Source organism: Coloeus monedula (genome assembly GCF_965178545.1).
Source record: "Coloeus monedula genome assembly, chromosome: 9".
Lineage (NCBI taxonomy): Eukaryota > Metazoa > Chordata > Aves > Passeriformes > Corvidae > Coloeus > Coloeus monedula.
Window position 1 is genome coordinate 25,867,852 of NC_138789.1, and position 17,824 is coordinate 25,885,675.

General features: G+C 38.1%; 1 protein-coding gene across 1 annotated transcript in view; it reads right to left on the reverse strand.

The window, feature by feature from the left end:
* Positions 1 to 17,824, reverse strand: part of FAF1 (Fas associated factor 1) — a 151,106-nt gene that overhangs the window by 106,488 nt on the left and 26,794 nt on the right. Inside the window, exons 3-6 of the mRNA XM_082287217.1 lie at positions 11,340 to 11,386; positions 8,296 to 8,504; positions 5,073 to 5,164; positions 4,634 to 4,722 (exon numbers count right to left, since the gene is read on the reverse strand). Of these exons, the coding sequence (XP_082143343.1) occupies positions 4,634 to 4,722; positions 5,073 to 5,164; positions 8,296 to 8,504; positions 11,340 to 11,386 (437 nt within the window). The remainder of the gene's footprint in view (positions 1 to 4,633; positions 4,723 to 5,072; positions 5,165 to 8,295; positions 8,505 to 11,339; positions 11,387 to 17,824) is intronic.

Genomic DNA, 17,824 nt, shown 5'->3' on the forward strand with positions numbered 1-17,824 from the left:
AAATACATTCAGTATTTCCCACTAGGCAGTATCTTTTTCAGTCACACAGAAATTTTCCCCAAAATCTCTGATTTTTATATAAACAGGTATGACACAATGTAATTAACATTTCCATTTTAAACTTACAGATTTATACAAGCTCATGTCAACAGAAGTCCAAATTTACTGTAATTACAGATTATTTACATTAAAACAAAATAAGAAATCAGTATGTAAATGTAATGTTTGTTGTAGCTAATGCAGCAGGAGGTGGCAGATTAGGTTCAAACAGCAATCAGTTAGCAAATCTGGCTAACATGTAAATGAGCAGAAGCCCTTTTGTTTACATTCTATTGCATTTTAAACTTCAGGATTTTTAAACTGTCTCATGAACAGATGTGAAAATAAAACATTAATCTTACCATTCTTATGGAAGCTTTCAAAGTAACTAAAGCAAGGCACTGCTCCTGTCCAGCTAAACAGACAGGACTAATAATTGGAGTTGCAGGTTACATCGTTCTTAATTAACACTCCGCTACAGTTGATAACGTACAACAAGACACCACATCACCACCACCACTGCTCTGCAATGATATAAAGCAGAGGCATTCAGCAATATATGGACCTATTGCTTGAAAAATGGGGACTGTGGGGTTTTTTCTTATCTACACAGATGATTACACTTGTTAAGCAAGTAACAATCACTTAGCAAAATGGCATTATTTCTAATAATCTCCATGGTATGCACCTGGGGTTTTAATGCCTTTCAACTTTCCAATGATTCATATAATAAATTATCTTTGACTTTCAGCTATTTAGCAAAAACATTACAAATATAAAATACATTATATCCATTAAAATGACAACAGCAACAAAAAAAGATAAAAAGCATCTCCCAGAACATACAGGATAGAAAGGAGAGATGACCCAGGTGACCCAGCTCCACGGCCAGACTCCCATGCCCACACTTTTGATGCTTCCCTCTTGCATTCTCCTAAACCTATTTCCTGAACTGGGTATTGTCAGCCTTCAAGAAGCATCCAAGGCAACAAAGGGAAGGAACTGCACACTGAGGAAATGATTAATGTAATCTGACAAAGCTGGTGCAAGGGATCTCCCCACATGGACATTTAATGATGGACATTCTTTGGCATCTTTCCTTTTAAGACTGCTTTCCAAGGGAAATCATGTTTTTCTCCACCCACCTGGTAACTTTAGCTCCCATCTGGTAACTTTTGAACCTAGTCACTGGTTTTAAGGAGGGCTCATAGTGGTAGAAAGGTTTCAAGGATCGGGTACAAATCAACAGACAGGAGGAGGAAGGAGACCCAAATTACCACCCACCTCAGTAAAAGGCTGCATTTAAAGTGCAGCATTTTAAACTCATCCAGGTGACCTCTGGCCAGTGATCTCAGAAGTACCCACAGGACATGATTTCTCCTTTGCTTTGATACTACCTGACTGCCAGCTGGAGAACAGACACAGGGCAGGCTGATTCTCTACGCAAAGGAAAAAGTATTACGCAGGTGCTACAAAATACTCAAGAAGAACTGGAAGCAGCATCAGAGGTAGGTGAGGCGATGGGAAGCAGGGAAGGAAAAGGCTAATTTACTGCAGCTGCTGGGATGAGGCAGGAATTCACTAGAAATCAGATTTCATTAGGTCCACAGCTCACAGAACACATGGTTATTGTTCTGGATATCATGCACGGATAAGTACGGCTTTGACAGCTGAAATTGTGGAAGCAGGGTGGAACTGTACAGGTGGTATTTGACATTTAAATTTCATCTTTACACCTCAATTTACTAGCATGTGGTAGTAATTCACTGGGTTTCTATTACCTATAAAAGCTTTAGGTAGGCCACTGATGAACAAAGATACCCTAGGAGAGTTTTGTTTGTTTAAACTGCAGGATCACTTTGCCATTACATTTAGATGCTGATTTTAAGTCAGTTCTGGGTTAAACCCATTCAGTCTGTCACAATAAACTTCAAGGTCTTCATACCAATATGTTGGAAAAGGATGTTTCAGATGCTGTTCTGCCTCACTATAAAGAACAGGCACAAACTGGAGCTTATAGAGCTGAGGCCAGACTGTTCCTTTTAAGAAGGGCATATAGATAAAATATCACATACTGGAATCTCAGGCTTTTCAAATATCACTTTCTGGAGATATTCAAATCACGACTATTTATCTCTAGTTCAAAACAGAAGGCATTTGAAAAAAACAACAGATAAACTCACAGAGCAAGAGGCAAAGTTCCTTAACATCCATTAATAATAGAAGTGAGCATGATGCTTTCAAAAATCGTGGGTAACAAACTAATCTGAATAATAACTGACCTAACAGTAGGCAGTAAACAGTGTAACTGGGTTTGGTACATTGCTTCAATTAGATGTGTTTTGATCTGCATTGATGCTTTAATTGGAGGCAAGCCTCCCCTTTCATCTAGAATTTATGACTTCAGGGAGATGATCTAGCCTTCAAATTATCCGTGTTTAAATAGCCCCTAATTAGTCATCGTTTGCTGTCCCAAAGCTACCAACTTTTATCTTAAAAATATCCAGAACTAATCTCCACTATGAAACAAATATAAACTATAAAAGGTAACACTACTTTGATTTTTCTATCAAGTGAAGTTCTTTAAAACTATTAATCCAATAAAAAAGGCTAAGAACTGTTTTTAAACAGTTTGTTGTTATATACTTTACTGCAGTTGCAATAAACAACTCTCTTCAGACTCCAGTTTTCTCTCTAGAATTATAACCTTCAAACTACAACATACAGCAATACCTGGCTAGAAAATTTTGAAATTGGAAATGGAAACAATTAGCAGCTGTAGTGTCTTTTCACTGTTCTTCAAATAGCTGCTAAACTACAATAGCTTATTGTTTTCACACACAAATACAGCTCCTGTTTGCACATACAGTTCATGTACACCACCCTCTGTTCCAGTGCCACTATTCCCTCTCTTAATGCTCCTTTTCTTTACCATTATTATTTTTATAATTCGTATCAGCATTCTTATTTCCTCCACAGCCTACATGTTAATGTGCACAAGTACCTTTTAATAATATACAAAGTAGTTTCAGTCATTAGGAAGGCAGTTATTGATTTCTATTGACTCTCAAAGAATTCCTCTCGCCAGTAATACAGCTGCACTCGTAGCATATTCTATCACCCAGAAGGGCAGGAAGCCAACTCCCTCTTCAGACAACCTGAAATCCATGCATTTTGTCCAATTCCAAACGCATCCCTCCCTCCCTGTGCTGGCTGGTCCAGAGCAGCTCCTTTCCCAGGCTCAATTCCTGCGCACCCTCTAGCGGCTACCGAGTAAAATTCCCATTTTCCTGGGGAAGAGCACATACAGGGCTGCCTCCGGGAAAGGGAAGGGCAAGGAAGAAAACAAACCGAAGTAATTGCTAATTACTTCATAAGAGCATTTTCCATAAAACATCATTTCCTTGTCAAACCTTTGCAATATCCCCTGACAACAGAAAGAGACCTGGGAGTGCTGGTGGACAGAGGCTGAACACGAGCCAGCTGTGCCCAGGTGGCCAGGAAGGCCAGTGGCACCTGGATTGTATCAGGAATAGTGTGGCAGCAGGACCAGGGCAGTGATTGTCCCCCTGTGTTGGGCACTGGTGAGGCCACACCTCGAGTGCTGTGTCCAGGGTTGGGCCCCTCAGCTCTAGAAGGACACTGAGGGGCTGGAGAGTGTCCAGAGAAGGGCAACGGGGCTGGGGAAGCGTCTGGAGGGAAAATCCTGGGAGCAGTGGTTGAGGGAGCTGGAGGTGTTTAGCCTGGAGAAACCCTTTAGCTCAGGGGGACCTTCTCACTCTCCAAACTCCCTGAAAGGAGGTTGGAGCCAGCTGGGGGTCAGTCTCCACTGCCATGTCCCAAGTGGAAGGATACAAGGAAATGGCCTTAAATTCCACCACAGCAAGTTCAGATTAGATGTTAGAAAAACACTTTTCCCTGAAAGAGTGGTTAAGCACTGGATTAAGTTGCCCAGGGATGTGGTGGAGTCTGGAAGTGTTCAAGAGACATCTGGATGTGGCACTTGGGGATATATTTCAGGGGTGATTATGGTGGGTTGAACTAGATAATCTTGAAGGTCTCTTCAAGTTTGATGATTCTGTGACACATGAACACTCACTGCTTACTTCTTGAGTGTTCAAATCAGTAATAAAAGATATCCTGCTCAACTCAAGGAAATTAATTGTTCAGGCTATCTACATATATTTTTAAAGTACAAGATAAAATAATGTAACAAACATTTCAGAAAGAAAATTCTGACCTGCTGGGAATGATTTACACAATACATTAAATGGACCAACATAATGCAGCAACTTATGCAAGGCCAGCTCTTATTTCCACAGAGAATAACCTTCTGTTAAATTAAAGTCATCACAGCTGGGACATGTAAAATTCCATATGTACCTAAGAGGTTCGTGTACCCCACCAATGTTTTAAAAACTCCAACAAGCTTCTTTTCAACGAGATGCTGAGTTAGTTCATCCCAACAGTCACTAGTGCAGTGAAAACACTTTGTATTTACTGACTGCAGATTCCTGCAAATACACATGTGGCTTCATAAAAATCACAAAAAAACCCAAACCATACAAATAGAATTTATGGACAAAAGACTTACCCAGAATGACTTGAAGAAGGAGGAGGCAGGTCAGGTGTGAGAACATAAAGACTATTATTTTTTGGCAAGTGTAGACTTTTTAAAACAGTCTGAGGGGAGAAAAATCATTATAAATATAAAACATTCACCAATCCTAACACAGTATTTTATTTTTTTAAATTATTGGTACATATTTACAATATCACCAAATATTTTCTTTCAAGATACACTTCCTGTTACTTCAGAACATCATTTTTGTAGGGGGTCACATTATATATAAACCCAACATAAACTTATTTGTCCTGATTATATTTTGCAGTGGTTTAGATTAAGAGTTCTTTGTGTGCCATCCAAGACATCTGACACTGTTTGAAACTCACAATTCTTGCATTGTAATCCCCACCCACAGATGCTCAGTTTGAAACTGAGTTCAGTTAACTGAAAACAGTTGAAAACTTACACTATCATCTACATCTCCAGTCTTCCACCCTTTTAACAGCATTTTAGATGCAGGAATTTGAAGTTCATTTTCTAGAATATGTTTGATATCTCCTAAAGGGAAAAACAAAAGAAATACATAAAATTTATATTTACTGCTTTATTTCAAACAGCAAGGAGCTGTAATTAAAAAACAAGAGCAAGGAAAAATTTACTAGGAGAAGCATTTTTAGTTTATTTACCCTTGTAACATACCCTTCAAACAGTAAAGGACAAATGAAGCTTAAAAAAATAAATCACAAAGCATGAATGATTGAAGAATCACATGAGGATTTGATGATTTGGACACATATTTTGGTGATTCTATAATCCATATATACTAGACACACACATTTGCAGCTGTGTGCTATCTGGAGCACCAGACTTTGCCAGCAACAGAGGGTGCATATTTTTGATACCAAATTTCATTATCATTAGTCCTGACCTGAGGAACTGGAATGTTCATACAATTGACTGCTCTGCATTTTTCAATGTTTTGTACATTCTGATGCTCTTCTGCCCCTGTAATTATTACAGTCATAAAATAATTCAGGCTGGAAGGCACCTCTGGAGCTCATGTGGCCAAACCCAACTCAAAAGTCTAATTAAACCAGTTTAGTCAAGGATTTGTCCAGCTGACTCTTGAACACATCAGGATGAAAGTTTGACAACTTTTCTGGCCAACCTATTTCAGTACTTCACCACCCTCACAACAACAACAACAACAACAAAAAAATATCCTTTTATCTAATGTGAATTTTGGATGCTGTGTCTATTGCCTCCCAGTCTCATGCACCTCCAGGACAAGTCTGGTTCTATCTTCTCTGTGTCCTCCAGCAGGCAGCTGTAGACAGAGGTCAGGTCTGTACCTTTCCCCCTTCCTCCCCAAGCTGAACAAATTCTCTTCTCTGTGCCTCTCCTCCTGTTAGCCCAGAGCTCCAGACACCTGACCAGACTTACAGCAGAATGTCAACATCTTTCTTGTAGTGGGGACCTCAAAACCCAACACATTGCTCCAGATGCAGTCTGGCAAGTGCTGAATAGAGGGAAATAATTCTTTCCTGGGATCCACAGGCTATGCTCTCACCAACAAAGCCTGGGACATGGCAGGCCTTCTTCACTGCAAGAGTCCACTGCTGAGGCACCCCAGATCCCTTTCATTAAATTGTTTTCTAGCCCATCAGCCTACAGCCAGATATCAGGTGGGGATAACATGGAGTTATCCTGTGGCAGATGCAGGACTTCAACTTTATTTTCTTAGAAGTTCAGGAGGCTCCTGTCATTCCATTTCTCCAGGCTGTCCAGGACCTGCTAAACAGCAGCCTTGCCCTCCAGAATATCAGCCACTTTCTCTGATCAGATTAAGATTTATTTTGATCAGTTTTTTATCCAGTTTTTATCTTAACATTTTGATTAGAAAAATACAATAGCAGAGTATGTCAAAGGCCTTATTAAAGCCACAGTGACATTCTTTCCCCTTGTTCACGTGGCCAGTCATCAAATTGTAAAAGGCAAATAATGCTGACTGACTAGGCACAATTTGCCTTTACTAAATCCGTGCTGGCTGTTCCAAATCACCTTCCTTTCTCTCCTGTGCTCAAAGAGTGCTTCCAAAAGGAGTTTCTCCATAATCTTCCCACAGACCAAGTTCAACAATCACCACTGAGCACAGCTTCCCATTTTCCTTAGCCTTGCTTTTCACACTGATGTGCTTACAAAAATCCTTCTATTCCCTCAGTGGTTTCACCTTCTCCTGAGCTTTGGTCTTCCTAACTCCAAACCTGCACATCTCTGTGCTCCTGCTGGGTAGCTCATCACTACTTTCCACCTCCAGGTACTTTCTTTCTCAATTTAGCTCAGTCAGCAATGCTTTTTTCCTCTGTGCTGGCCTTCTGCCATGCTTGCTCCTCTTGCATGGTGGAAGGAACTGTTCCTGTGCTTTGAAGAGGCTGTCCTTGAAGACCAACCAGCACTCTTGGGCCCCTGGGCCCTCCTGGGCAGCCTCTCATGGGATCCTGCCAAGCAGATCCCCAAAAAAGCAAAAAATATAATTTCCTCAAGCCCACAGCTGAAGTTCTAAAATTTGCCTTGCTCACTTCTCAGGACTTTAAACACAAGGCTGCCCTTGTTCTTTATATCCCAAGACACAGACAGAAGATCTACATTAACTGCCTTCTGCCCTACAGATTTCAGGTAAAAGTCATTAAGAAGTCAATAAGAAAAGAAAAATCAGAGCAGTACAGCTGCAAAATTCTGATCTGATCAGATTTTTATATCTAATTTCCATGGATGTAACTTAGTGCAAAGGAAACATGGAACACCCATCAATAATTCAAACTAACCACCGCTAGGTGGCGGCAGCCAACACCAAATCCATTGCTGAAAAGACAAGTAAGGATCAAAAGTTTCAATTTCCAAATTTCATCCCAAACAAAAGGCTGCAGCACGGAAAATTGCTTTCATCAACTATTTCTTCATGGAGCTCCTTATTTGGATCTGTATAAGCTCGTCACTAAAAATAAAAATACTTTTCTTCCTTAGCAGAAGTAAATTAACTCCCAGTTTGGGGAATGTAAAAAATAACATGCTTTGCAACACTAGCAATAGCACACTTCTAACATACTGCTACAAAATGCAATCAATTTTAGGATAAAGACAATAAAACTACAAAATTCATCTTAATTTGAATGAAAGAGTCAAATAAAAATTGAACTAAGAAGAATTCAATAATGTTCTTCACACCAGGAAGAATTCCTCTAATCTTGCCACTAATCCTGTGCAGAAAGAGATGCCATACAGATTCAAAGAGGAAATGCCAAGATCATCCACTCATTAATAGGTTGCATCTACACTAATCCTACCCCAAATCACATTTTCATGCCTCAACTTAATCATTAATCTCCATTTTGTTTCTGAAGCAAGTTCATAAGAAAACTAGATTTCAAAATAAATACTTGATAGATCACTAACCTTTACAATGGATTAGTGAAATTTTGCTTTTTTAAAGCTGCAAAGAGATTTGAAAACAGTTAGTAGCTGTGGAGGCTGCATTTTCGGGGGGGATCTCTTTTTTTTTTTTTTTTTGAGGAGTTTTGCTCTACTTTGCTTCAGGACTTGGATTTTTGGGGTTGAACCTTTTTAGTTTGAGGGTGTTTTTTTGTTAGTTTCATGATAGCAGTTTTAATTTCATTTTTACAAATCCTTACCAACTGTGGAGCTGTCTTCAAGTACTACATCCACATTTCTGTCTCTGTACTCAACCCTGAAGTCAAGCATTCGAGGTTGTCTTTCCACTATTTGTCTAGATGGCACTACATGGCGAAATGCTGAGGAGGAGGAAGGAGTTGAAGAAGCTGCAGTAGAGTGACTGGTGGGGCCATACGCTGGTCCATGCAAAGTCTCTACACCATACTCACTGAAAGATAGGCAGAAAAGATGGTTTAAACAGAACAGCTTGGTACATCTAACCAGAAGTTAGGAAAGCAAAATGACAGTATTATTCACTCACTACAGTCCAGCACACACCTCTTGAATTACTGCTGTCATATCTGAAAATACTGCTTATTAAAAATGAAAAAAAACCCTTCTTTATCAGCAATTTTAACATTTCAGGGCTCAGGATTGCTATAGGAGATCAGCATTGATGACAAACAAGCATTTAAAATCCACTATGTAATTAATACCAGAATTATCTTGAGGAGAAGGATTATTTCCTGTTCCAGGAGTGTTGTGACCATATAAAAATTGGCACCATGGCAACGACCAGCTTTCTACATCACTGGGCTAGTATCCAGTGGAAATGAGAATAAGAAATACAGCACAAAATTCTGCATGCAGATTGGTATTTTCCCACACCAAATTAGTGAAAAACAAGTCAGATATGAAAACAGATATATATTTAAGGTAAATAAATTAAGATAATGAAGCACCTGTTAAAAAAAAAAAAACACCTGGAAGTACAACAGTAATGCAATGCTGAATTCTAGCTTGCCTTCAAGTTCAAAATCCTGCAAGGCTCCTGGAGATTCATATAAGGATGTCTCCATACCTGACCCAAGGACAGCCCACAGCATTACAGGTCAGAATAAACTGGAAAACCCTCACTACTCAGAAGCATTCATCTTCCTCAGTGAGCCTTTCCACAAGAAGCATGTAACTAGGACTAGAAACAAGTGTGACAAAACATGAAATTTCAGGAACATTATTCCAGGCAAAAAAAACCCCAAAACCCTATGATGTACGGAAATCAAATTTGGAAGGCAAGAAACTTCATCAGGTAAGCCTGGGGCTTTAAGATGCTGGGCAGTTACAGGCTCCCATGGTGGATTTCAGAAATGCTGGGACATAACTTATCTCCTTTCCATTCTTTATCAGAACTTATTTGAAAAATGCCTTCTGTTCTTGAAGATACCATGAGATTTCTCAGTGGAAAAGCTTCATAGAGTAAGTCAAATCTGTCATCTAGAGGAGGTCTGAACTCTACAAAGTGCAAGTGTGGATGGTATGCATGTCACAGAAGTGCAGCAGTACTCAGCTATTGCAAATCCCATCATTGTGCCTTTCACATTTGAAACAGAAAAACATGTTATGCTTGTAAAACAAGGGGCTCCTTCACTTCTCACATCAGCATGCTCAGAAGGATGAATGCCCAGCTACAAAGACCCACACTCCCAGACCTATGGCTCAAAAGTCAAAGGCCCACATCAGAGCTCTAAAGAGTACAGGAAACAGTCTTATTTCCAGGATTTAAAAAAATATAAATACCAAGTGATATGTTACTGTCTTCAATCTGGTGGCCAGCTATGAATTAAATACTACAATAATTCTGTTAGTAGACCCAAGAAGCAATGAATATCTCAACTCTCAGGTTGTACTACAAAACAAGCAACTGTAGTTTGCTAAATGTAAATGTACACTAAAAATGTAGTTTCTTTCTCTTCAATAAATTAACTTAGTTCAAGTCCAGTTGTATTAATTCTATTTGGTTCCACCACAAGAGGCATCCTACAGACCTGACCAGCAACCTCTAATAGAACATTAAAAGCCTCACATCAGGAAAATAAGCCTCATGTGAAAACCATTGGAAACCAGGTTTCTAAATCTTCTGAGCCTCTCTTTAAACCACTTCCATTGGAAGAAAACAAAACAAGACAAAAACAAAACAACAAAAAAACACATTTGAAACACATTTGATTATCCAATAATTTCTAAAAATTAATAAATTACTGTGGAAGAAAGATGTAAGTGGACACTGGACCACCTTGTGAACGAAGACAGGCACTAACTACTCTAACTATTCCCCAGCTTCTTTCACCCAATCAAACATTCTGGTATTTTTGATACAAATGCTTTGAGGTCACAACTTGTAAACATAGGTAGAGAGAGCGCTCCACACAACCAAGACTTGATCTCACATGGACTAAACAGACCTTACAGTAAATATATATTTAGTAACTTTACTGAGCAAATAGTTTTATCCTCAATCAAAACCTGACTCTGTTGAATGATAGCTTTAGTAAGTATTGACAGAGATGTCAAGCACCCTTTTACCTGTATTATGTATCTTTTTTCATCATTAAACTTTTTAAAATAGTACATTAAGTATTTTTCTGAACAAAATTTTAAACACTGTTTTACTGTCTCTCTCAGGTAGCTCAATTCCTGTTCTGCTGTTTTGAATTGCCTCATCAGCACTTAGAAGATCAAATTTCAGTGACTTCAAGATACCCAAGCATCAGTATGCAAGCCAAAATTTAATTCAGAAGCTGAAAGAAAAATCAGTAAAACTACTTTTAGAAGGGAACAACCTTACTTTATCTATCACAGTTTCTGCTGCCTGTAATTCAATTAAAAACAAAAACAAACAAAAAACCAAGTACAAATGGTTTTGGCCAGAAATAGGGAAGCATGGAATATCAATACCTTTAAAAATGCATAAGGAAAAAGAAATACTTAGCCAGAAGCATACCAACATCCAGTCTTTGTAAAGAGACAACCCAGCACAGAATGACCCAACCATCAGTGAATTCAAAATAAAAGTTAACTATTTTGAATAGATGCTTGAGCTAGTCCTCTATCAGTATGGGAAAAACTGAATGTTAAATCAGCTTTGACAGGAATAGAATTTGTGGCTCCAGAAACAGCTTTAAAAGGAGAATTATGTCATCTTCTTAGGATTCAGGAAGGAAAAAAAAGTAACTGTTACCCAGCATCATTTTCTGTATGTACTACTCCAGTTCTCTGTGCTTACCTTTGTAGAATGCCATTTTCTTGTGGTATAACACCATTTATAGCTGCCTGAAAAGGGAAAACAAATTTTGAGTCAAGCATACAGAACAAAAATACATCAAAATTTTTATAAAATGTTTTAAAGAGTTGTCAGCTTACTTCAAAACATGCCCTAAAATGCTCTCTATTTTGTGAATATTCTTGGTAAATGATACTATCATTATGGTATCTGCATAAAATAAAAACCATATCTAAGCGTAAACAAACATGATCTGAAGCTCAGACTCCTGTATGTGTGTGATAGATTTCCCAGGTGGAATTCCTGGGAATAAACTGCACGGCCCATGCGCAGTCAGTGTAACATTTTGGTACTCACACACAGGGGACACTCCCAAACACACTGAGCCAACTGTGCACAGCCCAGGCAGCCTCACAGCACATCCACAGAAAATCTAATGTTTCCCAGAAGCACCAGACATGGCCAAGCCCAAGCTCATAAAGCTGCCTAGCTGCACACACCCTGTGTGCTGCCAGCCCCGTGCGCTCACCAGCTGCTGAGCTGGTGCAAACAGCTACTCCAGAGCAGCTCCACCACATCGACACCTCATACACACAGACACCAACCAGCTTCCTCAGACTGCCAGGGAATCACACAAGGGACCATCCCACAAATTCAAACTATCTTCAGGTAGAAAAGGAAGTATTTTTTAATTAGGGTTTACGCAGTTAAATACCATTCCATACTGTCCAGATCATCAGAATAAAAACTTATATAAGTAGAAGTACAAACCTGGCCATCTGCATTCAGGTTTGGTCTTATTTGAAACAACAGTTATTAACTATAAAAGTATCGTAAGGAATTCCATCTCATATTAAAATACATTATTTTTAAACTTGTCCAAACATATCCCATTCTCAAGTTCAAAATCCCACTTCTGACAAAATTATCTGCTCAGCCTGTTGCAGCATTGCTGTTTTATGTTGCAGAAAATTTTAACGCATTTCTGGCACATCTGATGCTACAGAAGTTTCAATAAACTTTGAAGTTTTAAGTAAGGATGAGGGAAAAACTTGGACAGCAAGTAAGACCCTCTTCAACAGTATTTTGAAGACAACTTATTTCAGACTGCTTTGTACCACCAAGAAAGGTGTTTAAAATCATCTCCTTGCTAGGATTGTTCATATTTGAGGAACGGTAAAAGTGACACCATGTGAGCAGGTGAAGATGACTTACATACCAGCTCCTCAGCTGATTAAACTTTGTCCTGACTATTGTCACAAGGCACATGAGCAAAGATGTCAAAACCCTGCCTAACTTCAGACTTTTAATCCTAGCACAGCAGCGGGCAGATAACAAATGTGGAACAGCACGGGAGGGAATTTGACAAGGGAATGAGAAACAATTTTTAAAAAATCTGGAGAGGAGAAAAAACAGACCCCAAAAGATTAACTCTATTTCTCTCTCAGGTGATTTTTAACCACTGTTGTTGAGTTCACATATGAGGTACATATTTGTTAGGCTTAGCAGCAAGGTTAAAGAGAGCTTTGTAGCATCCCACTGCTCTTCATTTTCCCCTGTAGCAGCAGCAACTCATCCGTTTTCTACCCTCACAACTTCTAATATCCATCCTCATATGTCAGATATACCTGACCTGTTGGCCAGAACACCTGGTGAATGAGTGTCTGGTGCCCAGTGAAGAAGGGAACACTGATGTTTAGAAGTTCATAGATTCCCTGGTACTCCAGGAGGACAAAGCCATACCCTGTGACTGAACAACTGACAGCCATCATCTATCAACAGCATTTGTAGAAACTGACATTAAAAAAATGTAGCTTAAGTGAGTGCTTGATAAACACAAAAATAGATACAATCAAGATTTAAATGCTATGTTTTTTCTCTGAATATATAAACATGATTTTTTTACAATTTACATTAATAGTTAAGGCTACATGAAGTCAAAAGGTTTTATTGCTGAGCTCAGCTAAATTACTATGATACTGCAATAAGATTTATCCCGCATTTAGAAATAATTACTGCATAAATACTAATTAAAAAAGCAGAGAAGGAGAAGGTCAGAGGAACCCATAAGCTACAGCAACAACCCATGAGGCTGTATCAAATTACAGCAAAAACAAAGTTCCCTACCAGATCAGTTTTTAAATCAGTTTATCCACTGTGCATGGCAATAATCAGTGGTTTCTTTTTAACGTGTCTCATTTATCATCATTGTGGTTTTTGCAGTCATACACCACTCCTGATCGTGTTCATCTAATAAACCTCCAGGAAAGAGTAGGAGGTTTTGGTTTATTTGTGTTTTTCTGGATTGCCTTCTCCCTCCCATACTCTCCAGCAACATACATTTAATTCCTGTCAATCAACAGATAAAGTTGGCTGAGAGACAAAATTATCCTTTATTTTGCATCTGTAAGATACAGACACAAATACAGGTTTTGTACCACAGAACCTACACTAATAATGATCTGCTGGTGCAACAGAATTCTCTTTACTTGGGGAAAAGAAGCTGCTTCAGCCGTGAAGAAATACAGCAATATGGCATTTTTACACTTCTGTCAAAGCTCTGTCTCAGAGGATTAAATCAGCTCAAACTTCTTCTGAGCCTAGTTAGAGGGGTTAAATATGATAGAGGATCCAAGCTATTTTCTTTAAAACTGAATAACTCACTTGTTCATATCCCCAGTTTTGTAAACTTGATGACATTTAAGGGGCACAGGAGTAAGAAAAAACAGCAGAAGCATTATGTACTTTTTTGATGGAAAGACCTCTATTAACCATGCTGTAAAACTAAAGAGTCCAGACACTGTTTGTTAAGCAAGATGGAAGACTAAAATAACGTAGACAGCAAATGGTAGCAGTGCACATGTACATACTGCATAAATATTAAATATCCATGTTCTAACAAGACAGCTATAAGTAGACCCTGTAAAGAAAAAAAGAAAAAGGAACAACCATCTGCTTTAGAATTTCATTGGGAGAAGGTTGTGACTATAAAAAAAAAAATTAAACCAAGAACACATTACTAAGGCAAGATCTGTTCCAGGCTGTTCTTCCCCAGTGTCAGCCCCCTTTGAGAGAGGATCACATCTCTATGGTTATGCAAACATTCAAATATACTACATTTTTTAATGTCTCCAAACAAGGATCTTTGATCACCAAAACCACCCTGTGTGACTAATCTATAGTCATTAAAAATGTGTATTACCCTCAAAACAATTTTAATAACCAGTGCATTAAATCTATTTATGGGTTATTAAATATAAAGAAACCATGTCTGGATCAGAAAGCCCCTTCAGCTCCCAATAACCTGCTGCTGAGAGTGATGCCAGGGAAGTAGCACTCTGCTTATGCTGCTCTCACACTGCATATCCACAAGTGTCCCTGCTGGATCCAGAGTACCACAGCTTCCACAGGCATTTGCCTTTCCTAATGCTATCACTATTTAAAGAGCAAAGTTCACCTTAAATGGAAAATTACAGGGCTTTCAGAAGATTTTTCCCAAAGCCAAGAATCCTAGGTGTATCTCAGTGCTATCCATATACAAATTCTGCTATAACACTGTCCAATCCTGAAACAGGGTAATTTCTGTTTTGATGACAACCTTCAAACAACTACCAGGCCCACAATTTATTTCATTAAATTATAAACTGAATGTAGCTGTTCTTGATTTATACATTTTGTTTAGGGATATCAATCATATATCCAGGAATTGGAACAGCTTGTTTAAGAATTCACTGAGTACTGCATAACCTGACCTAATTGGACCTGCTTTGGGCCAGAGAGACATCCAGAAACAACTTCCAATCTCAAGCACATGTGACTCCATCATCCAACAGTACTGGTTATCTTGATAAACATATTGTGAATCCTGGGAGTTGTTTAAATTAAAAGGATGACAAGAATGTGATGTAATACTGGATTGACAAGTGCCCATTACAAAGGTTTAAAGTAACAATATTTTCCGTGTGTTTTTTTCAGCAGCACACTTCCAAGTTACAGTACTGAAATATATTAAATCCAGCTCTTTTGTTTCCCCAAAACACAGTGAATAATAAAACAATAGGCTTAATGAAAGGTTACCAAATTCATTAACAATTTGGGCAACATAAAAAGTCCGTGGCATTCTGAAATTATTTAGGCACCTAAAGAACACTGCAAAGCAGACTGAAATTTAGAACTTTTCCTCAAGGGAATATTAACTTAACTAGATTAGTCAGTTCTGACTAATTGTGACTATCTTTTATGACTACAAAACAGTGTCAGAAAGAAAACCAAGAACCACCATTTCTTAATTATCTATTGAAACAACAATGTCAATGACTTCCTTCAAAATATACAATTCTAGTGTTAATCATTTAAAAGCAATTAAGCACATCTCAGAGTGACTCTCATCCCAGGGTCCTATGAATAATGTGGGGTTTTAGATAGCACAAACATTAAACTCACAAGTTGTAAATACTCCGTTTTCACAAAGTTTGAGGATGGACTGGATTTACCAACCATATTATTTAAAAGCAGAAGTCTACATATACTGATTAAATATTCAAACGAGGAAAGGTGTTCCTTCCTCTTCACAAACTACAGATGGAAGGTAGTTTTCAAATTTCCACAATTTAAAAGTGTGTAGATGAATTAAGAGTTAAAGGCAGGCTCAGGCAAAAGTGCAATAAAGGCTTTTGAAATGGGTGAGAAGGGAGCTCTTCCTCAGTGGCCACCTCTTCTTCCTCCCCTCCCCTTTCCAACCTCCACAGCACACAATGGTTTTGGCTGACAGATACAGACTCCTTAAAATTTCCCTATTGGAACCTCTAGCCCAGTGAAGAGCAAGAGCTTTTACGAAGCACAATGCAAGATCAACTCTCCAAAACAGGGTACTAGAAAACACACCCATAAGCAAAAGGAGAAAGCAAGCTGAAGCAGCACAGTGCTCGAAGAACAATCCTTTCAGAGGAGAGGGCTGGAAATACCCTGCACACCTGAGAGATGCACGAGTTTCACCAGGAGAAAAAAACCAAACCAGCTTAACACAACCAGCACAAGCTGCTCCCACAGAATTCCAAAAGCTTTATTTAGGTTTGACTGCAGCAAGTGAGATCACTTGAATCTACTTATCAAAGCCCACGCAGAGCTTTACATTTGTTTAGCTAAAAATTGAGGAGGTTTATATTAAGCAAACACAGTATATGAATGAGACCTTGAGACAGGGTAATAGGAACTGCCACAGTAGATGATCCAAAACCCAAAGATATCCAACCAAATGGCATCAAGTGCTTCAGAAAGTCACAGGGAATTGTAATGGAGGAACTTGCTCATGGGGTGTTTTCTTCCAACCTCCTGATTTTCTGATACATTCAGATTTACAGTATTAGTATATTTTTCTTGTATTCAGCTTAAGGTAATAGCCTCATAAACCACATATTTAGTTATTTCTATGAAACTCAGTAAGAGCTTTTTTTGATGAGAGGATTAATTTATTATGATTTTCAAAAATCTATATTCTCCCCCAAATGCTACAAACTCAGATTTTACTTTCAGTTTAACATGCCTGGCAAGATAAAAAAACCAAAGTTCTGCATTTTGTGTCTTTGCTGTTCATTTTGACTCTCCTTCCTATTATATATTTAATATCTTCTCAATATAAAAACAATTTCTCTCAAATCACAAATGCAGAAAGTTTATCCCACGCTGTTTTCTATACTAGCAGAAGTAAAGACAGGAAGAGGTGCTAGCTGCTCGTAGGACAGTATTTAAATTATAACCAAAAATTGGTTATTTTGTTGTTTCACACTCAGAACAAAGAAAAACTTGTTTTAATCTTTCACTGACTCTTTCAGCATTTAATCTTAGATTTATTTTTCTGACTATTTAAGTGAATACAATATCAAAACCTCCATACAAAACCTCACTACAGAGGGCAAGATGACACACAAGACAAACACACTGTGGTTTTGAGTTCTGTATAATAAAAAAACTCTAGCTGTTATATTTTGGAAACATTAGCCAGTATTCATCTGTGCTTGAGGATCACTCAAGATTTGTTGAATTTTAAAAAGTGTAACGAAATACACTGGAAAGCCCTCATTAAGTAATCCATAATAAATTAAAAATATTATTTCTTGTCTTTTCTATTTTATTATATATTTCCACAGCACAAAATGGGTCATTAATATTACTGTTTACAATTGTCATTCCATTGCAAATAATTCTACTGCTAATTTGGGCTAAATGTGATATTCTCCCTGACATACAATATTTCTACTCCAATTTTCTGCTTTCACATGATAAACTTCTTATCCTAAAGATTCAAAATCCATTTTTATTTGATGTTCAAACAAAATAAATGGATGATAGAACTCCAAATGCTTTCTACAATGGAGAGAATAGTTTCTTTTAAAAGAAAGGAAACAAAACTCAAAACTGAACCAATATTACCCAGAAAGAGGAAAAGAAATAATTAAATGATAATGGAAAGCATTAGAGAGACGAAGCAT